The sequence below is a fragment of the Rhinopithecus roxellana genome, chromosome 10, assembly GCF_007565055.1.
Source record: "Rhinopithecus roxellana isolate Shanxi Qingling chromosome 10, ASM756505v1, whole genome shotgun sequence".
NCBI lineage: Eukaryota > Metazoa > Chordata > Mammalia > Primates > Cercopithecidae > Rhinopithecus > Rhinopithecus roxellana.
In genome coordinates, this window is record NC_044558.1 from 83,391,708 (window position 1) to 83,413,922 (window position 22,215).

The window sequence follows — 22,215 nt, forward strand, 5'->3', positions numbered from 1 at the left end:
ACCCGCCCACCCCGACGCGCGCGGCGGAACAGACGCCGAGGCGGGAGTGCTGGGAACAGCCTTTATTGCCCACGCCCTACACGGCGAACATGCGCAGAGCCTCCGCCGCCGAGCGGCACTGGTTCAGCTGGATCTGCACCTCTACCGTCAGGGGCTCGGGGTGGTAATCGCTTTCGTAGATCGGATTCACGGCTTTTGGCTTTTCTGAGAAAATTAAAACGCGAGCATGAGACGCGTCTGAGATCCGTCTGAGACGGATGGGCTGGCGTTCTCGGTCGCTCTGACCCATCCCAAATGCAAGCCCTGGGCCCTATCCCAGCAGGAGCTCAGTTTCCGTCCTCGGGTCTTAACCGTAATAAGAAAATTAAATTGCATTTAATTAGATCATTTAATAAGTCGCAGCTGTTTGAGTTGCAAGACTGGCTGCTTTTTGCTTTGAGACAGTGTCTTGCTCCGTCGCCCAGACTAGAGTGCAGTGGCGCGATCTCAGTTCACTGCAGCCTCCGCCTCCCAGGTTCAAGCGATTCTCCTGCCTCAACCTCCAAGTAGCTGGGATTACAGGCGCCTGTCACCACGACTGGCTAATTTTTGTATTTTTAGTAGAGACAGAGTTTCACCATGTTGGCCAAGCTGCTCTCCAACCCCTGACCTCAAGTGATCCGCCCACCTAGGCCTCCCAAAGTGCTAGAATTACAGGTGTGAGCCACCGCGCCCAGCTGCAGATATTTTCTTAAAAATGAAGTAATTCTAGCACTTCAGGGGAAACAACTGAAAGCATTTCAATAAATTATAATATTTGCCCTAAAAATGAAATAACATTGTTACTGCCACCATGAAGTTACCAATTTTCCAATACTCAAAGACCTAATGACGTGGGTGGTGATAGTAAAGAACGTGATTTTTGGAAACTGTATAGTGACGGGTGTCAACAGTTGGAATGTCTGCATAAGTCGGTTAACCTGTAGTTTACAAGTAACTCATGCATGTTACAAACTGTGCATGGTAAAATATCCATTCAAAATGCAAACTAGACTAATTTTAATCTGATTATGAAAAATTCAATATACATTGTTTTCACATTGTAACAACCTTTAAGAAACTACCACTTGTCAAATTTGGTGTAATATTAAAGAAATTATATTATTTGAAGATCCATTAAAATGCTCCCCTCTTTTCCAATTATAGGTCTGAGGTTGGATTTTCTTTATGCACTTCAATTACAGCAACATATTGCAAGCGGTTGACTGCAGATGTAGCTATAAGAATCCAGCTGTCTTCAATTAAACCAAACATTAAAGAGATTTTTTTAAAAACCAACCTTTTTTTTTTTTTTTGAGACGGAGTCTTGCTGTCACCCAGGCTGGAGTGCAGTGGCGCAATCTTGGCTCACTGCAAGCTCCGCCTCCCGGGTTTTACGCCATTCTCCTGCCTCAGCCTCCTGAGTAGCTGGGACTACAGGCGCCCGCCACCACACCCGGCTAATTTGTTGTATTTTTAGTAGAGACGGGGGTTTCATCGTGTTAGCTAGGATGGTCTCAATCTCCTGACCTCGTGATCCTCCTGCCTCGGCCTCCCAAAGTGCTGGGATTACAGGTGTGAGCCACCACGCCCAGCCAAAACAACCTTTTAAGGCCATCTTAACCCACAGATAAGTATCACAAATCATGTGTTCATATAGGCATGGGTTTTGAAGTCCAGTAGCGTGTGCCCTCCAACGTTTACTTCTTCAGGCTGGTGTGAAATGGCACAATCTCAGCCCACTACCTGAGCTTGAACCTGCCTTCCAGGTTCAAGCGACTCTCCTGCCCCAGTCTCCTGAGTAGCTGGGATTACAGGCACCCACCACCGCACCTGGCTAATTTTTGTATTTTTAGTAGAGACGGGGTTTCGCTGTGTTGACCAGGCTGGTCTCGAACTCCTCACCTCAGGTGATAAGCACGCCAAAGCACTGGGATTACAGGCGTGAGCCACCACACTGGGCCTGTTTCCACTTTTCAGCTTCAGCATGATGGGTTGCTCTGCTATGATCGGGCCTCGTGCCTTTGCAGCCACCTCCCACGGCTCTCCCTGTCTCCTTTCTCTCCCTCCCGGCTGGATGTTCTTTCTGAACCTCAAACCTGAGACGCACCCGTTTCAGATGCTTCTGCAGCTCCCCACAGGACAAGTCCAGGTCCCTTTTACAGCAAATGAGGGCTGATGGCCTGAAGCTGGAGGCAGATACCTCGGAAGCAGATGAACCCCAGGCAGCCCCAGCTCCAAGCCCTTGCCCCCCATGGCTCTACCACAGGTGCTTTCCCCACCCGCGCCACAACCCACACAGGTCCTGTGGTCTGAGGGCTGCAGAGAAGAAATAACAACACTGGATCCTAAGCGGGATGTGGCCTCTCCCTAGGCCAGGCCAGAAGCTACCATTTCCCACCCTTCTGCTCCTTTGGCCTCCACCAGGGCTGGCTCTTGGCAAGTCCTGCTGACACTCCCTGCCCTCAGTCACCACCATCGGCACTCACCTTTTTTGGCAACTTTCTTAATCTTCTTTGAATCCTGAGAGAAAGAACCACAAAACGAGATGCTTGCTGGAGAGGGGAGGTGCTGGAGAAGGAGTGTCTCTGGGGGCCCACCACCTCCAAGACATCTGACAGGTCCAGGAAGGCGGGGGTCTCCTGGTGAGGGTGCCGGCCCCAGCCCACCCCCGAGGGGAAGGCTGCTGACTGGGCCAAAGTCTATGGAGGCGTCCTCTGTGCAGGCGGCAGCACCAGCAGCCTGGCTGGCTGCATGACCCAGGGAAAGGCCCTCCCCGCCACCTCCTCCCCATCCGGTGACCTAGGCCCTCAGCCCTTGCTTGCCCGCAGGGTTCCGGTGGGGAGGGCGAAGGCAGAGGTGGAGGATGTGGCTGGGGCCCGGCTGTACCCTGGCCAGTGTCAGCCTGTCCGATGTCAAGGTGCGGACCGTGCCGAAGTTGCACACAGTGGCCACCAGGGGCTCCCCGGCAAGCAGGGGCTCCAGGATCACCAGGCCCCGGCCCAGCACCTGGAGGATGGGGGGGTCCTGCCGGAGCTCCTTGGGCGGCTCTTTCTTCTTCTTCGGCACCTTCCACTCCTGCTAGGGGAGGACAGGAGGGTGGGACATGTCGAGGCAAGGATGTGGCCAGGCTGCCCTCCCCAGCACCAAGGCCCAGTACCTTGGCCGGCTCTTTCTCTCCTTGCCCCTTCCTGTCTTTCTCCTTCCCTTTCTTGTCTTTCTCCCCCTTTCCTCTCTTGGCAGACAGGGGACTGTCAACAGCAGGTAGCACCACAGGCCAGGAGAGAATCTAGGGGGAGAAGAGAATCCTCGAGTGAGCAGAGGCTGCCTGGGGTCGCCTCTCCCTCACCCTTTCTGGAGCGGCGCTGAGACCTCATCTAACCAGGGAGCGGGGCTCCCATGGGGGACGGCCCGATGGGAAGAGGAACAGGGGCAGAAGTGCAGCCTGTGGACGGCCAGGCGCTGACTCTGCCTGCCCACCTTCTCCTCCACGATGGTCACAGTGGTCCCTGCCAGCAGGAAGGCCTTCAGTGGCACCAGGTCCCTGAGAGAGTGCTGCATCTCGTAGCTGCACGGGATGACCTCAGCCCAGGGCTTGTGGGTGGTGCTGAAGAGGACAGTCCTTGGGAAGGGAGAGAGGAAGACGTGGGTGCTGTCAGCCAGGGGCTGTGGCCGGGGACCCAGAACAGGACTGTGAGGGGACATCCGAGAGACCATGAGCATCGAAGCCCACAGACAGCGTGAGGTGGGGCCCGGCTGTCACCAGGCAGGGCAAGGGGACCAGAAGGCCAGAAAGGAATGTGGCCACAGAGGAGATAGCAAAACAAAGGTGCGTGGAGCCCTCCTTCAGAGGCAGGACCGCCCTGAGCAACTGATGGAAACCAACCACAATGCACCAAGGGTTGTTTGTGAAGAGTTCAGCCAAGGGCTGAGCGTGGTGGCTCTGGCTTCTAATCCCAGCACTTTGGGAGGCCGAGACGGGAGGATCGCATGAACCAAGGAGTTCGAGAGCAGCCTGGGCAACATGTCGGGACCCCGTTTCTACAAAAAATAGACACATTAGCTGGGCATGGTGGCACATGCCTGTAGTCCCAGCTTGAGGTGGGAGGATTGCTTGAGCCCAGGAAGTCAAGGCTGCAGTGAGCCGTGTTCATGCCACTGCACTCGAGCCTGGGCAACAAAGTGAGACCCTCCTACAGGAAAGAAAAAAAAAAAAAAGCAGAGACTGGACGGGGTGGCTCACACCTGTAATCCCAGCACTTTGGGAGGCCGAGGCAGGCGGATCACGAAGTCAGGAGATCGTGACCATCCTGGCTAACAGTGAAACCCCGTCTCTACTAAAAATACAAAAAATTAGCCAGGTGTGTTGGCATGTGTCTGTGGTCCCAGCTACTCAGGAGGCTGAGGAAGGAGAATTGCTTGAACCTGGGAGGTGGAGCTTGCAGTGAGCTGAGATTGTGACAGGGCACTCCAGCCTAGGTGACACAGTGAGACTCCATCTCAAAAAAAAAAAAAGCAGAAACAATTCCAGCCTAGCCCCAGGCTAGAACACAGAGGCAACTGGAGTTTCCTAAGTCTCAGAACACCATGGCAATCCTGAAGCAGCATCCCACTCGGGAAGTGATTTAACATAAATTGTTCTACCAACTGGATCACAGCATGAAAGAGAATTAATAATATACTCTAACAAATTTAAAGTATGTCCAAGTTGAACGTTAATAGAAACCAGAAGAAAATAGAATAAATAACTTATTTCATCACTGAGGATGGAGAACATTTTCCCTCCAAGATAAGTAGAGACCAAGTTGCCAACTGAAATACCACAGCAGGTAAAGCCCAGTAAATTAACGAGCCCAGTAAATTAACGAGCCCAGTAAATTAACGAGCCCAGTAAATATCACAGCTTGTAAACTGTGAAAAACCAAGTGTTACAAGGGAAACGTAAAAATCGTGAAACTAGGCCAGGCACGGTGGCTCACACCTGTAATCCCAGCATTTTGGGAGGCCGAGGTGGGCAGACCATCCTGACCAACATGGTGAAACCCTGTCTCTACTAAAAATACAAAAATTAGCCGGGCGTGGTGGCAGGTGCCTATAATCCCAGCTCCTCAGGAGGCTGAGGCAGGAGAATCGCTTGAACCTGGGAGGCGGAGGTTGCAGTGAGCCGAGATCGCACCACTGCACTCCAACCTGGGCAACAAGAACGAAACCCCATCTCAAAAAAAAAAAAAAAAAAAAATTAAATTAGAAAAAGAAAAAGGATTGAAGCACTGATGCTACACCATGGATGAACCTTGAAAATATGATGCTCAGTGAAAGAAGCCAGACACAAAAGGCCACGTATTTTGTTATTCTATCCATATGAAATGTCCGGAACAGGCAAATTCATAGAGACAGAAAGTACTTTAATGGTTACCTTGGACTAGAGGGACAGGGGAATCAAAGGTGACGCCTAATGGGTACCTTTCTGGGGTGATGGAAACGTTCTGGAATTAGACCGTGGTAATGGTTGCACAACTCTGTGAATATACTAAAAACTACCAACTCATGTGCTTTAAAATGAACGTTATGATGTGCTAACTATATCTCGGCCGGGCGCAGTGGCTCATGCCTGTCATCCCAGCACTTTGGGAGGCTGAGGCAGGGGAACCACTTAAGGTCAGGAGTTCTGGTCTCGAACTTTCCTGGTCAACATGGTGAAACCCCGTCTCTACTAAAAGTACAAAAATTAGCCGGGGGTGGTGGCGGGCACCTGTAATTCCAGCTACTCAAGTGGCTGAGGCAGGAGAATCGCTTGAACCCGGGAGGTGGAGATTGCATTGAGGGATCGCACCACTGCACTCTAGCCTAGGCGACAGAGCGAGACTCCGTCTCAAAAACAAAAAAAGAAGAAGAAATGTAGTGAAATGGACACATAGAAAGAATCCAAGATAGAATGTAAAAAATTGTACTTCTCGCCAGGCGCAGTGGCTCATGCCTGTAATCCCTGCACTTTGGGAGGCAGAGGCGGGCGGATCACCTGAGGTTGGGAGTTCAAGACCAGCCTGACCAACACGGAGAAACCTTACCTCTACTAAAAATACAAAATTAGCTGGGCGTGGTGGCGCATGCCTGTGATCCCAGTTACTCGGGAGGCTGAGGCAGGAGAATCGCTTGAACCTGGGAGGCAGAGGTTGCGGTGAGCCAAGCTCGTACCACTGCACTCCACCCTGGGCAACAGAGTGAGGCTCCATCTCAAAAAAATAAAAAAGAAAAAAAAAGGAAAAGAAAAATTGTACTTCTCAGCTTAAAGAAATGTTGACCCTCCTGAATAAAAAATGGCATTAGAAAAACCCCAAACCAGTGATCACATATGTACATAAGTGATACAGACACATGAAGACTAGCACTCGACAATCCACCGGAGGAGTGCGTAGAGGAGCTGAAAGTCTGTCTGCACACTCACCATGTCCACTGCAGTCACCTTCCTCAAATGTAAAACCTGATCTCACTACTCCTCTCCTGAAAACCTTTCCGATGGTTTCCCCTTAGGAGAAAGGGGTCTTTTTTTTCTCTCTCTCTCCAGCCCTGTCTCTTGCCAGTCCCTGCCTTCCTCCATAGTTAATCTTCTTTCTACCATTCCTCCTGTGAGAAACCGGTTTAAATGGTCCATTTGCAAGGCATGAAAAATCTAAGTACTGGCAGCCAGACTTGCAGACGTGACAAACTGCACGACTCAGGCACCTAGAAAGTCACGCTTAGCAAACAGGATGCAGAGGAAGGGTCAGCCCATAAAAGGGGGCCAGGCGTGGTGGCTCACTCCTATAATCCCAGCACTTTGGGAGGCCAACGTGGGTGGATCACCTGCGGTCAGAAGTTTGAGACCAGCCTGGCCAACATAGTGAAACTCTGTCTCTACTAAAAATACAAAAAAAAAAAAAAAAAAAATTAGCCAGGAGTGGTGACGTGCGTCTGTAATCCCAGCTACTTGGGAGGCTGAGGCAGAAGAATTGCTGGAACCCAGGAGGCAGAGGTTGCAGTGAGCCGAGCTCGCACCACTGCACTCCACCCTGGGCGACAAGAGCAAAACTTGAGTGGGGAAGGGGACGCAGTATGACCTTATAAGGGGATAATGAAACTTAGGTGACACCCAGGAAGATTGTAACCCCATAGTACTCGACCAATGAGGAACTGGGGGAGGGATTTGCCCACTAGGAGATAAATGACCTGTTGTGACTGCCCCAGCGTGCCTGCCTACCAGACACCGGATCTTGCAAAACTGCCATTAAAAGTCTCATTTCCACTGTTCTTTGTGTCTAAGTCTATGTGCCCACCCTAGGGGCAGAGATTTGTCCTGTACTTCCTCTGATGTACCACTTGTGACATTAGAATATGTAATTACTGTTTGTTCATTTCCTTCATGAAAAGGTAAGTGCCCAAATAGAACAGATCTTTTTTTTTTTTTTTTTTTTTTGAGACAGAGTCTTGCTCTGTCTCCCAGGCTGGAGTGCAGTGGTGCGATCTTGGCTCACTGCAACCTCTGCCTTCTGGGTTCCAGCAATTCTTCTGCCTCAGCCTCCTAAGTAGCTGGGATTACAGGCATGTGCCACCATGCCCAGATAATTTTTTTTTTTTTTTTGAGACGGAGTCTCGCTCTGTCGCCCGGGCTGGAGTGCAGTGGCCGGATCTCAGCTCACTGCAAGCTCCGCCTCCCAGGTTCACGCCATTCTCCTGCCTCAGCCTCCCAAATAGCTGGGACTACAGGCGCCAGCCACCTCGCCCGGCTAGCTTTTTTTGTATTTTTTAGTAAAGACAGGGTTTCACCGTGTTAGCCAGGATGGTCTCGAACTCCTGACCTCGTGATCCGCCCGTCTCAGCCTCCCAAAGTGCTGGGATTACAGGCTTGAGCCACCGCGCCCGGCCGCCCAGATAATTTTTTATATTTTTAGTAGATACAGGGGTTCACCATGTTGGCCAGACTGATCTCAAACTCCTTACCTCAAGTGATCCACCTGCCTTGGCCTCCCAAAGTGCTGGGATTACAGGCATGAGCCACTGTGCCCAACCCTCTAGAACAGACCATTTTCTCTCTGATTTGTTGTTTGTAATCCCAATACCCAGCATCACACCTGGAAATGGTATGTGGATGACTGGCGTTTGCTAATTGTTGAACTTGGGCAATTACATATGGCAAATAATTATATGGAAAATATAAAGGCTTACAAGGAAACTAAGGAATATAACTTAAGACAATTTAAAATAAATCTATTCAACTGCAAAAATGAAATGTATTTTTAGAAAATCAATGTGGAAATTCTGTTTTAGGACATGGTAGACTAGACTATACTAGACAAACCTTCCTGCTGAGAACAGTCATGTCAGCTGGATAAAATATTAACATTATCTGTTGAAGGTGCTAAAGAGCCAAGTCACAGAATTTTCAGGGCCAACATCAGGGCAAAGGGGAACAGTCAAAGAGAATGAGCTTAGTGCCACATTAATGCTCCAGAGCCAATTCCAAAAGTGGTGGCTGAGGAGCTGAAGAGAACTTTGGGCAACCTCATGGGCACTAGGGGGACAAAAATTTGTGTTCAAAGCCCTCCAAGGAGGTGGGCCCCTGGTAAACACTCCAGATTTTCCTTGGGTTTTCTGAAGAGCTACTAGAAGAACACATAATAGAAGTGCTAGAAGGAGAGGAGATAGAAAAAGGAATAGAGAAAAACACTTGAAGGATAATGGCTGAAAACTTCCAAGATTTGATTTAAAACATTCATCTATATATTCAAGAAGCTTGACCAGCTCCAAGCAGGATAAATGCAAACATATTCACACCCAGACACATCATAGTAAAAATGCTGAAAGACAAAGTGAAAATCCTGAAAGCAGGAAGAGAAAAATGACTCATGACAGACAAAGGAATCCCAATAAGATGAACAGCTGACTTTTCATCACAAACAATGGAGGCCAGTAGGCAGGCAGGAGACATATTCAAAGTTCTGGGGTAGGCCAGGCATGATGGCTCACACCTGTAATCTCAGCACTTTGGGAGGCTGAGGAGGGTGGACCACTTGAGCTCAGGAGTTCAAGACAAGCCTGGCCAATATTGTGAAACCCTACCTCTACTAAAAATTAGCTGGGCATGGTAGCGGGCACCTGTAATCCCACCTACTCGGGAGGCTGAGGCAGGAGAATTGCTCACTTGAATCTAGGAAGCAGAGGTTGCAGTGAGCCAAGATCCAGCCACTGCACTCCAGCCTGGGCAATAGGGCGAGACTCCCTCTCGAAAAAAAAAAAAAAAAAAAAAAAAAAAGATGTTCTGGGGTAGTGGGGGAAAAAAACACCAAAACTGTCAACCAATAATTCTATACCCAACAAAACTATCTTTCAAAATTGCAGGTGAAATAAAGACATATAAAGAGAAAGAAAAAACTGACTTTGTTGCCAGTAGATCTGCCTTACACGAAACATGAAAGGAAGTTGCATACATGAATACATTAACTTCCTGAAGGAAGTTCTTCAGGCTGAAAGGAAGTAACACCAGAGGGTAATTCAAATTCACATAAAAACAAAGAGCACTAATAAAGGTAATCACGTAGGCAACTACAAAAGAGAGTATAGTCATATATTTCTTGTCCTTGATTCTAATTAGAATAAAATACAATAGCATAAGATAACATCTATAAGATTGTAGTTTGGGCTATAACATGTAGAAATGTAATATATTTGACTATAACAACGTGAAGGAAATGGGGGTGAGAATGAAGCATACTGGAGAAAGAAAGTGACACCAAGCCCAGGCATAGTGCCCCACATCTGCAATTGCAGCACTTTGGGAGGCCGAGGCAGTAGGATTGCTTGAGATCAGGAGTTCAAGACCAACCTGGTCAACATAGTGAGACCCCACCACAAAAAAGAAAGAGAGAAAGGAAGAAAGAGGGAGGGAGAGAATGAAACCAGAACGTAAATCAATTGAGAGAAAGGAAGAAAGAGGGAGGGAAGGAATGAAACTAGAAAGTAAATAAATTCTTTTCTTTCCTTTTTTCTTTTTTGGAGATGGAACTTCTTTCTTATTGTCCAGGGTGGAGTGCAATGGTGCAATCTCGGCTCACTGCAACCTCTGCCTCCTGGGTTCAAGCAATTCTCCTGCCCCAGCCTCCCAAGTGGCTGGGATTACAGGTGCGCATCACCACTCCTGGCTAATTTTTTGTATTTAGTAGACACGGTGTTTCACCATGTTGGTCAGGCTGGTCTCCACCTCCTGAACTTAAGTGATCTATCCACCTTGGCCTCCCAAAGTGCTGGGATTACAGGCATGAGCCACAACAGCAAATCAATTCTAAAGGAAGACATGAAAGGAACCAGAAATGGTAACTAAGAAGGTTAACAAGCTTAAAAAATAATTTTTGTGCTCTCCTTTCTTCTCTGCAAGACATAGATTATATAAAGCAGTAATTATAACAATGTATTGTTGGGTCTGTAACATATATGTTTATAATAAAATTAATATTTATAACAATTACTACAATCTTCATAACAAAAGTAGCACAAAAAAGAAGGAATGGAACTAGATTGTCAAGAAAGAACATGATATACAGGATGGAAGATGGAAGATCCTTACAGCACTTCATGTGCGAGAATACATCTTAGATGGATTAAAATGTTAAACCAAAAAAGGTTTTCACACCCAAGGGCTGAAATGAAAAGGGCTGTTAATTTATAATCTCTCAATCGACTCAAGAAATTCAGGCCGGGCGCAATGGCTGACGCCTGTAATCCCAGCACTTTGGGAGGAGGCTGAGGCGGGCAGATAACTTGAGACCAGGAGCTCGAGACCAGCCTGGCCAACAGGATGAAATCCCATCTTTACTAAAAATATAAAAATTAGCCGGGCATTGTAGCACATGCCTGTAGTCCGAACTGTAGGTGGAGGCGTAAGAATTTCTTGAATCCGGGAGGTGGAGGATGCAGTGAGCTGAGATCGCACCACTGCACTCCAGCCTGGGTGACAGAGCGAGACTCTGTCCCCGCCATAAAAGAAATTCGATCATTCCGAAAATCTTGGCTGATCAGGGAAGTGGGACTCAGTTGTACTTTGAGTAGATGGTTAGAGTAGAAGGATTGAGCTAAGTTCAACCCTTCAGAAAAGAGGGCTGAACACTAAATCTAAATGCTGCCAGCACAGCTAACAGCCTAGTGGGCGTCTTAACCATTCCTGGGGGTGGGGGATCCGGGAGAGACTCAGTCTCAGGACCTTTTTTTTTTTTTTTGAGACGGAATCTTGCTCTGTTGCCCAGGTTGGAGTGCAGTGGCGCCATCTCGGCTCACTGCAAGCCCCACCTCCCGGGATCACGTCATTCTCCTGCCTCAGCCTCCCGTGTAGCTGGGACTACAGGTGCCCGCCACCACGCCCGGGACTAATTTTTTTGTATTTTTAGTGGAGACGAGGTTTCACCATATTAGCCACGATGGTCTCAATCTCCTGACCGCCCGCCTTGGCCTCCCAAAGTGCTGGGATTACAGGTGTGAGCCACTGCACCCAGCCAGCCTCAGGACTTTTAATGGAAGGCCACAGTGTGGTCTAGGCTCGTGACCCTGCTGCTCTGACCACTTGCCCTGGTTCAGGTTTCCATCCTTACCCTGGGGACGGGCAGAGCCGGGGATCTATACGCAGCCGCAACTTGGCCAGCTCTTCTGCAGAGGCCCTCGGCGTCTGCAAGATGGTCGAAGGCCCCGAGATGACAGACAGCTCCGACTCTCCTGACTCCTCCGCCTCAGACTCCAGAGATCCTTCGACCTCTTCAGTGACCCCTCCAACAATGTCTTTGATGACATCTTCACCGACCTCTTCAGGAGATTCCTCAACTAATAATTCTAAGCTGGGAGAGGGCTTGACGATCTGCAGGAAGACAGAAACTCGTCCAAGGCTGCCGTCTTCAGGACACGCTCAGCTGATGCCTGGGGGTGTCTGTAACACAGCTCCTGACATCTGGATGAGGTTCACGCATGAGCAGACACACCAAGCTAGGAGGCAGGAGGGCTCTTAGAAACCCAGTTTTGTTTTTTCTGAGAGACCTATGTTAAGAGTAAAATCAAGAACCACTTCTATGTGGGAGCAGGAGACAAGTGTCATCACATTTCCACTAGTCGGATGGTATCCTTGGGTTTTCTTCTGATGTGGAGGGAGATGGGAGGAGTTGTAGAAATTGCAGAATGGGGCTGGGTGCAGTGGCTCACGCCTGTAATCCCAGCACTTCGGGAGGCCGAGGATCACTTCAGCTCAGGAGTTCCAGACCAGCCTGGTCAACAAGGTGAAACCTCATCTCTACTAAAAATACAAAAATTAGCTGGGCATAGTGGTGGGCACCTGTAATCTAAGCTGCTGGGGAGGCTGAGGCAGGAGAATCGCTTGAAGCCGGGAGGCAGAGGTTGCAGTGAGCTCAGATGGTGCCAGTGCACTCCAGCAAGACTCCGCCTCAATAAATAAATGAATTAATTAAAAGGATTTTCCTGGGGCCCACGAAGTGGTTCAGTTTTCATAAGAGCCTCCCACACTCCCAGGGACAGCCCAGGGCACACCTCGGCCAGCTCGCCCGTGTCCTCATCCGCTTCACCTTCTTCGTCTCTCACAAAATCGTACGTCACGTAATAGCTATAAGCGACGAAAGGGCCTTCGGGCCCGGGTTCCGGGTCTAGGACAGAGGTGTCCAGGACTCCTCTGAGGTTTCCGATGGTCACCACAAACTGCGCCTCCTGTGCCAAGAGATCTGCAGAGAGGAATGGGCAGGACAGGGTGCCCCGTGGAATGGAAGTTGGCAGACAGAACACAAGAGGGCTGGGAAGGCACAGGTCCCTGGATTCTCTCCAGCACTCAGGGCTGAGCCTTGGTGAGGCAGTCAGGTTCAGGCCACAGCTCCGGCAAGCTGACCTGAAGTGATCTGGGTGTCATTATGCCCCCTTCAGCTTGTTTTCCTCATCTGTATATGGGAGTGATAAGGGCTACTCTGCAGAAGGTCACCTTAGTATTATCCAGCATGTCACAGTGACCTGAAGCAGCCTCCAGTGCACCTTGCGGCATGAACCACAAGGGGGTGATCTCCAGCCACCAGGGAGGTGAAGAAGCTGATTGAAATAACTGTCCCGGGCCGGGCGCGGTGGCTCAAGCCTGTAATCCCAGCACTTTGAGAGGCCGAGATGGGCGGATCACGAGGTCAGGAGATCGAGACCATCCTGACTAATACGGTGAAACCCCGTCTCTACTAAAAAATACAAAAAACTAGCCGGGCGAGGTGGCGGGCGCCTGTAGTCCCAGCTACTCGGGAGGCTGAGGCAGGAGAATGGCGTAAACCCGGGAGGCGGAGCTTGCAGTGAGCTGAGATCTGGCCACTGCACTCCAGCCTGGGCAACAGAGCGAGACTCCATCTCAAAAAAAAAAAAAAAAAAAGAAAAGAAATAACTGTCCCAAGTCCCTACAGGTTGTTTTTATTTTTTATTTTTTTAGAGACAGGGTCTCGCTCTGTTGCCAGGCTAGAGTGCAGTGGTGAGATGATAGCTCACTGCAGTCTCCACCTCCTGAGCTCAAGGGATCCTCCCGCACCACCTCTTTTTTTTTTTTTTTTTTTTTTTTTTTTTTGTCTCGCTCTGTTGCCCAGGCTGGAGTACACTGGTGTCATCTTGGCTCACTGCAACCTCCACCTCCCGGGTTCAAGAGATTCTCATGCCTCAGCCTCCCGAGTAGCTGGGATTACAGGCACTTGCCACCATGCCCAGCTAATTTTTGTATTTTTAGCAGAGATGAGGTTTTCACCATGTTGGCCAGGCTGGTCTCAAACTCCTGACTTCAAGCGATCTGCCTGCTTCAGCCTCCCAAAGTGCTGGGATTACAGGTGCGAGTCACCACGCCCAGCCTCCCCCTGTCATTTCTGTCTCCAAATCCCAATCACAGGAATCAAAGCCTGGCTGAAAACTCTGACCCAGAAGAGAGGCTATACCTGACTAGGGTCTGGGTCAAATGGAGAGTTGCAGGACAGAGGGGTGTGCCGACCCAGGAGGGTGGGGCACAGCCAGGCGGAGGCCGGGGTGTCACGTGCCACCCCCTCCCTGCATGCCAGCACCCTCACCGCCATTGAGGCTGAGCCCCCGGAAGAGATGCTTCTCGTTGGGAGACACGGTGATGTCGTCCAGCACGCAGAGCTGGGCCAGGCTGTCGATGGTGAGGCCACGGTAGTAGGGCACCAAGGCCAGTGGGTTTCCCTGAAGCACCAGGAGTCGCAGGTGCCGGAGGGTCCTCAGGCTGGCAACCATGCTCTGCAGGTCTGTCAGGTCATTGAAGCCCAGATCCAGGGAGACGAGGTTGGGCCTGGAAGGTGAGCAGGACCGTCTGAGGGTCAAGAAGCCAGGTGAGCAGGGGCCAAGCAGCCCTGCAGCCAAACCAACGGCGGGCCTGGGCCTGAGGACTCTGCCCACCCATGGCCTGCACACCCTGTCCTACCCTTGACCCAAGTTAACCCCGGGTCGGGAATGAGTGCCTGGCTCTTCGTCTCCACTCTCCGTAGCACTGCCACCCTCACAGCCAGAGCCACAGAGACGCCCCCACCGACCTCCTCTCACGGGACTCCTCTCTTCTTGGCCAAACCTCTCAGTAGCTTCCGTAGAGCTTTGCACACTGCGTGCATCTAGGAGGCTCTGCACAAATACTACGGGCAGACTGGATGGCACAGCAGGGGACAGCCACCATGGGGGAGTTGTGGACAGGGGCAGGAGTGGACAGGGCAGGAGTGGGGTTGGCGCTGGGGACTGGGAGGCTGGAGGGCTGGGCATTCTAGAAGCAGGAGATGGCATCTCAAAGGCAGACTGGGGCAGGACCCCAGGAGGCAAGGGGGCTGGGAGGGGCCTGCAAAGAGCATGGGCCAAGGCCTATGGCCAGACCAAGACACAGGGCAGGGGCAGGGTGACTTTCCTGCTGCCACAAGCTAGAAAGCAACTTGATCTCAGCTCTGAGAACAGAAGAAAAACACAAGTGGCCACTGTCAGCACAGGGCCTCCCAATCCTAGCCTCACTCTTCCCCTAAGAGCAGAAGAGGAGGAAGAGGAAACCAGGGTCAGAGAGGGGGCTTCCCTTCCCTGCTGCATCTGCCGGCTCCAGGCAGTAGAGGGTTGGATCCCCCAAGGGCGTGCCCTCCAGGTTCCTTGGGGGAAGGAAAGGGGGGAGGCGGTTCTACCCCTTCCGTCCTTGCTGGACTGCTGAAGTCCTGGGACTTCTCACAGCATGCTTTGCAAAGCCTTCCTCTCCCAGCTTCCTCTGATGGCCTTTTCTGGGTGGTCTCTGGTCCCCCTCCTACCCCTCAGGTCCAGGATGTTAAGTTTTCTACCGCTCACCCACGGAGGAAACCAAGCTGAGTATCAACTGGGAGCTGAACTGTCTGCAGGCTCCTAATGAGTCTGAACCTTCAACAGCGATGGAGTGGCTGGTGCTAGGAGGGCTTGGTTCCAGGGCGGTGGTTCTCAGCTTGGGGGATTTTGCTGCTCAGGGGACATTAGGTACTGTCTGGAGACATTTTTCCTTGTCACAACTAGCAGGGAGGTGCCCCTGGCATCTGCAGATGCAGGCCAGGGATGCTGCTCAATATCCTACCATACCCAGGACAGCCCCACAGCAAAGAATAATGGGGCTCCAATGCCAGCAAGCCCAAAGGGAGAAACCCTCCTCTAAAATATGGCACCAGGCAAAGTGCAGTGGCTCATGCCTGTAATCACAGCACTTTGGGAGGCTGAAGTAAGTGGATCACTTGAGGTCAGGAGTTCAAGACCAGCCTGGCCAACATGGTGAAACCCCATCTCTACTAAAAATACAAAAATTAGCCAGGTGTGGTGGTGGGTGCCTGCAATACCCGCTACTTGGGAGGCTGAGGCAGGAGAATCACTTGAACCTGGGAGGTAGAGGTTGCATAGCTGAGACAACACACAGCCCTCTAGCCTGGGCAAGAGTGAAACTCCATCTCAAAAAAAATAATAATAATTAAAATTAAAAAATTAAAAGACAGCACCAAAGCAAAGGCTTTCACACCCACCACCTCTTGTTCTCTGGGCTTTTTGTTTACAAAATCCCACTGAAGGGGGATTCAGAGAAATAAACGGTAAGTCTGGAGTTAGCAGCCAACTGGGAGTTACAGAAAAGACCAAAGCTGAGCTCTCACGCCACCGGGGTAAAATCGCCTCAACCTGATACTTAATCCCTCCCTCTCGCTTTCCACCTGGGCTCTGGAGTTACCAGTGATCAGCGGTGACATAGAGACTTTCCAAGGGGCCTAGAAGTTTGTTGTGGCCTAACCCCAGGTGCTGCAGGCCAGCGGGCGGGCGGGCGCACAGACACTCCATGCTGCTAATCTCATTGCCGTAGAGCTCCAGCACCTGGCAGACCACAGGGAAGGCCCGGGAAGATAGGGCACCAAGTCAGCGCTGAGGATCAGGCCCCTCCCCTCCGTCCCGCAAACTTAGTAGCGGAATCACACATTACTCACACCCGGCCTCCCTGGCGCCACCCGTCCTCCCTTTAAAAAACCCAGGAAGAGGCCGGGCGCGGTGGCTCATGCCTGTAATCCCAGCACTTTGGGAGGCCGAGGCGGGCGGATCACGAGGTCAGGAGATCAAGACCCTCCTGGCTAACAAGGTGAAACCCCGTCTCTACTAAAAATACGAAAAACTAGCCGGGCGAGGTGGCGGGCGCCTGTAGTCCCAGCTACTTGGGAGGTTGAGGCAGGAGAATGGCGTGAACCCCGGAGGCGGAGCTTGCAGTGAGCCGAGATCGCGCCACTGCGCTCCAGCCTGGGCGACAGAGCGACACTCCGTCTCAAAAAAAAAAAAAAAAAAAAAAAAAACCCAGGAAGAAAAGATTCCTGCAGCAGGTCTCGGGAAGTTTGTCTTTTGTGAAAGACACTTCAACATCTGGAATGGGGGGGATGTTGGATTGGCAGTGGGGATCTGCATAACATCTGGCACCTTCTCAACCCACAGGAATGTGTCCCTGGGAGGCCAAAAGGGCCCCTAGATGGATAAGGAAAAAATCCAAAGCTAACCTTCCTTGCTTGTAGTTCTTATCCACAGCCTCACACACCTTTTTTGTTGTTGTTGTTTGCTTGCTTGTTTGGGCTTTTTAATTTTTTTTTTTTTTTTTTTTTGAGATGGAGTCTCGCTATGTCGCCCAGGCTGGAGTGCAGTGGCCAGATCTCGGCTCACTGCAAGCTCCACCTCCCGGGTTCACGCCATTCTCCTGCCTCAGCCTCCCGAGTAGCTGGGACTACAGGTGCCTGCCACCACGCCCGGCTAATTTTTTGTATTTTTTTTTTCAGTAGAGACGGGGTTTCACTGTGTTAGCCAGGAGGGTCTCGATCTCCTGACCTCCTGATCCGCCCGCCTCGGCCTCCCAAAGTGCTGGGATTACAGGCGTAAGCCACCGCGCCCGGCCTAAATTTTTATTTATTGTTTATTTATTATTTTGAGGTGGAGTCTTGCTCTGTCGCCCAGGTTGGAGTGCAGTGGCACCATCTTGGCTCACTGCAACCTCCACTTCCTGGGTTCAAGCGGTTCTTCTGCCTCAGCCTTGAGAGTAGCTGGGATTACAGGCGCGGCCACCACGCCCGGCTCATTTTTGTATTTTTGTAGAGACGGGATATTCCCATGTTGCCCAGGCTGGTTTCGAATTCCTGAGAACAGGCAATCTGCCCACTTCGGCCTCCCAAAGTGCTGTGATTATAGGTGTGAGCCACCGCGCCTGGCCTGTTCCACATTTTTTTGTTTATCCATTCATCTGTTTATAGACACTTGAGTTGCGTCCACCCTTCTGCTATTGTGAGTAACGCAGCTCTGAACTCTGGAGTACGAGAATCTGGCTAAATCCCTGTCTTCAGTTCCTTCATGGATATACCTAGGAATCGAAGCACTGGGTCATACGGTAATTCTATGTTAAACTTTTCTAGGAAAGTGACCTACATTTTAAAAGCCTGGAGCTGGGCCCTACCCTCCACCCACACTGGCCACACCTATGTGGGGCAGGGTAGAACAAGGCCTCTGGGCTGCGGTGGCCCAAATACTCAAAACAGACCAGGGCTCCTTCACCTTGAGTGTGGGGGGCAGATTGGTGGCATCCACCTCCTTGATTCGATTGGCGCTCAGTACCAACTCCTCCAGCTTTAGAAATTTCAGGAGGTCTTTATCCACCAGGGTGACCTGGAAGAGGGGAGAGAAAGCTGAGGGCTATAGCAGGCGAGGGAGCACGGGCACAGAACCCATGTCTACATTAGGAAGACAGCAGCTCCTCCATCAGTTACCTCCCCTCCCTCCCCACCCTCTGCTTCCCTGGAAGCCGTTCCCGCACTGCATTGTTCTGCCAAGATCCAAGAGCCTCTCCCAACCTCCATCCTTCTCTGACCATAGGCGGTGCATGATTTCCAGGCCAATGACCTGTGTCCTTTGTTGGACCATAAGCCATCTGTGAGGGCAGGAACCTCTCTCCTTTCTGCCTACCCCAGAGCCACAGTGAACTCTGGGCACTGAAGTCAGTCAAGGTGTCCAGGAATCACCCAGAGCAGGGTCTGACTAGAAGCTGCAGTGACCCATCCATGACTCCTCAGTTCCTGTGGCCTCAAAGACATCGGGACCCTTTCTAGCGGGGCCTCCCTTCTCCAGGGTCACCAACTGTGCCAGTCTGCCGAGGACGGAAGGGGTTCGTTCCCAGGACACGAAACCTTCTGCACTGAAACTGAAAGTCCCTGGCAAACTGCTACCAGTCACCCTATTTGTCCCCCAGAGCTGTGTTACTTCCCAGCGGCTCTGGAAAAAGAAAGCCAAGCCTGGGGAAGGCTGAGACCAAGTTTCCCGGCAATGTTTGGGCTGGCTTGCTGACTTTATTTATTCATTGAGACAGAGTCTCACTCTTGCTTGCTTGCTTGAGACAGGGTCTCATTCTGTCACCAGGCTGGAGTGCAGTGGTGTGATCATGATCACTGCAGCCTCTACTTCCCCAGCTCAAGTGATTCTCCTGCCTCAGCCTCCGAGTAGCTGGGGTTACAGGCGTGCACCACCATACCTGGCTAAATTTTAAAATTTTATAGAGATGGGATCCCACTATGTTGCCCAGGCTGGGTCTCTAACACCTAGACTCAAACGATCCTCCTGCCTCGGCCTCCCAAAGTGCTGAGATTACAAGCACCAGAGAGCCACCGTGCCAAGCCTGGGCTCTGTTACTGATGTAAACAAAGAATGCTTTTTGGTAACAAATTAAAATAGTTGGAACTACACCAACCATCCTCCACCCTGACTTCCATGGTTTAAATGAAGTAAAACTAACACAGACCCTTTGGAAAATCTTTACTAGAACCCAGGAGGGTCCACTGCAGAATTCAGCTGTGGAAGATGTGCCATGATGGCCTCCAGGGGTAAAGGAAGAAGAAACGTGAGGCTGACCGAGTAGCTGGCCCTGCCTGGCACACAAGCCAGGGAGATGAAGCAGAGGGCAGGCTGGCCTTGGCTTCAGCCCCCAGGGCAGGACCCCTGAGGCGCTGTGGGGAAGGGTGCCCTCCCCCCAACCTCCCTTAGGGAAGCAGCCACCCTAACATCACCCCCCACGTGCCCAGCACTCGCCTCCTTGTCTACCACCCGCAGGGACCGGAAGTAGGAGTAGAAGAAGGTGTCTGTGATCATCAGCGGGTTCCGGATGGCCAGTTCTCTCAGGAAACTGTCTTCTGCATTCGAGTCGTTCAGCAGAGCCCAGGGGGAGTGGGGGCTGCGGACCAGGCCCAGCAGGGCCTCCACCGTCTCCTCCCCGGGGCTCACCACATCCTCCTCTTTGGTGACCAGCTCTCTCCATGTTCGCCAAGTTTGAGGAAGAAAGCGTGACTTATTCTGCAGTGGCAGAGGTGGGGATTTCTCTAGGTGTGACACAGCCCCCTTAAGGACACCAAATGCTCAAAACAGAACAGATCATAAAACTGGATGATTAGGGATCAAGTTTAGAAATCTAGAGAGTGGGCAGGGCACGGTGGCTCATGCCTGTAATCCCAGCACTTTGAGAGAACGAGGCAGGCGGATCATGAGGTCAGGAGATCGAGACCATCCTGGCTAACACGGTGAAACCCCATCTCTACTAAAAATACAAAAAATGAGCCAGGCATGGTAGCATGCAACTGTAATCTCAGCTACTTGGGAGGCTGAGGCAGGAGAATCGTTTGAATCCGGGAGGCGAAGGTTGCAGTGAGCTGAGATCATGCCACTGCACTCCAGGCTGGGTGGACAGAGTGAGACTCCATCTCAAAAAAAAAAAACAAAACAAAAACAAAAAGAGAAAAAAGAAATTTAGACAGTAATCAATAATTTTGATGGATTATTAGCCATGGATATAACTACAGATAAGGTGAGATAACAAAATAATTAAAAGATCCCATTCCTTTTAAAAAGGCGGGCGGATCACTTGAGGTCAGGAGTTTGAGACTAGCCTGGGCAATATGGTGAAACCCTGTCTCTACTAAAAATACAATAATTAGCTGGGCATGGTGGCAGCTGCCTGTAATCTCCGCTACTCGGGAGGCGGAGGTTACAGTAAATCGAGATCGCGTCACTAAGCTCCAGCCTGGGCAATAGGCCTTCCTGGGCTACACCTGGGCTCCCCTCGTGGTTGAAGCCACGGGAGGGAAGGGTCTAGGACTCTGGAGACAGGTGGGATGCAGGGGTAACCCCTTCTTCTGGACCCAAGGTCGCAGGCTTCAGGCTCAGAGCCACGTCTCACACTGCCTCAGGCTCTCATTAAATGCTCGGAGGCTGGGAAAAGTTGTAGAACTCTTTGCCCAAAACAAAAGCTTTTCACCCCAAAGGAACCTGCCCACTGGAAATCTGGGGTGCTGGCATCAAGTCAGGGAGAGGCCCCGGCCCAGGTCAGCTGAGGTGCTCAGGACGGGCCCCGCTCTCCTCCCCCCGGCAGTGCCCACGGCTCGGTCCCCACCTTCAACCTCGAGCCCCACCCGCCCCCACGTTGGCGGCCCCCAGAATGCGCAGATCCCAGGCCCCAGGGACCAGCCCGCCCCGCTCGCCCGGGCCCGTGCCTCCCCGCAGCGGGTCCAGACCCCCAGAGTCCCAGCCTCGGCGCCCGCACCCAGCTGCCGGCGCCGCACGGGAACTCGCGCAGACACAGCTTCTGCAAGTGCTCGCGCACGGCCGCGCTCACGGTCCCGGTCCCGGGCCGCTGAGTCCCCGGCCAGGCCTCAGACTCGGACTCAGACTCGTAAGACGCCGCCATGGCAGGGCCGCGTTGCCAGGCAACCGCCAGGACGCGTGCGCGGGGGCCGGGGCCTCTCCAAGCGCGCTCACCTGCCGCGAGGAAAAAGCCCCCCCCATCCGGATCACAGACAACTCGGCCCCAGCCACCTGGGTTTTCTCTTCTGCCCTCATCTACAAAAATGGGATAACAGCTGGTGGTTCTAAGTGCAGCAGCTCCCGCAGGCAGTGAGCGCCGTAGCTGACCTGTTTCTTAGCTCCTGTCAAGCACTCCCCACGGAAAGTCATCCTATACCCATCTGACAGCTGGAGAAAGGAGAAGAGGACCCAAGGTCAAACCTCTCGACTCCAGCCAGCCAGTGGGTTCCAGGGTGGGTCTCTCTAAGCCTGGAGTCAGGGGTTTCATACTGTCCACCTGTATAACTGTTTAAGCACCCAGCCCTCGTTTTATGTTTTTATTTATTTTATTTTATTGAGACGGAGTCTCACTCTGTCGTCCAGGCTGGAGTCCAGTGGCGAGATCTCGGCTCACTGCAATCTCCGTGTCCCGGGTTCCAGCGATTTTCCTGCTTCAGCCTCCCTAGTAGCTGGGATTACAGGCACGCATGATCACTTCCGACTTTTTTATTTTTTAGACCGAGTTTCACTCTTGTTGTCCAGGCTGGAATGCAATGGCGCGATCTCGGCTCACTGCAACCTCTGCCTCCCAGATTCAACCGATTCGCCTGCCTCAGCCTCCCGAGTAGCTGGGATTATAGGCGCCTGCCACAACGCCCCGCTAATGTTTTGTATTTTTAGTACAGACAGGATTTCACTATGTTTGCCAGGCTAGTCTCGAACTCCTGACCTGAGGTGATTCACCTGCCTCAGCCTCCCAAAGTGCTGGGATTACAGACGTGAGCCACTGTGCCCGGTCTAATTTTTTGTATTTTAGTAGAGACGGAGTTTCACCATGTT

The 22,215-nt window shown here is 51.5% G+C and overlaps 1 protein-coding gene across 2 annotated transcripts; it reads right to left on the reverse strand.

Moving 5' to 3' along the window:
- Positions 1-53: 53 nt before the first annotated feature.
- LRRC43 (leucine rich repeat containing 43) lies at positions 54-20,087 on the reverse strand. Of its 2 annotated transcripts, XM_030939965.1 has the most exons (12): positions 19,633-20,087; positions 18,109-18,219; positions 16,265-16,404; positions 14,931-15,061; positions 14,115-14,414; positions 12,574-12,761; positions 11,634-11,893; positions 3,499-3,640; positions 3,179-3,307; positions 2,908-3,096; positions 2,508-2,541; positions 54-204 (listed from the first exon to the last, which is right to left on the reverse strand). In XM_030939965.1, the coding sequence occupies exons 1-12, from the start codon at positions 19,690-19,692 to the stop codon at positions 77-79; spliced, it is 1,812 nt and encodes a 603-aa protein (XP_030795825.1). In that variant the 5' UTR covers positions 19,693-20,087; the 3' UTR covers positions 54-76. The 2 variants fall into 2 exon arrangements, with proteins under 2 accessions (XP_030795825.1, XP_030795824.1); XM_030939964.1 differs by lacking the exons at positions 54-204; positions 2,508-2,541; positions 14,931-15,061 and having other exon boundaries at positions 2,697-3,096; positions 14,115-14,353.
- Positions 20,088-22,215: the final 2,128 nt, after the last annotated feature.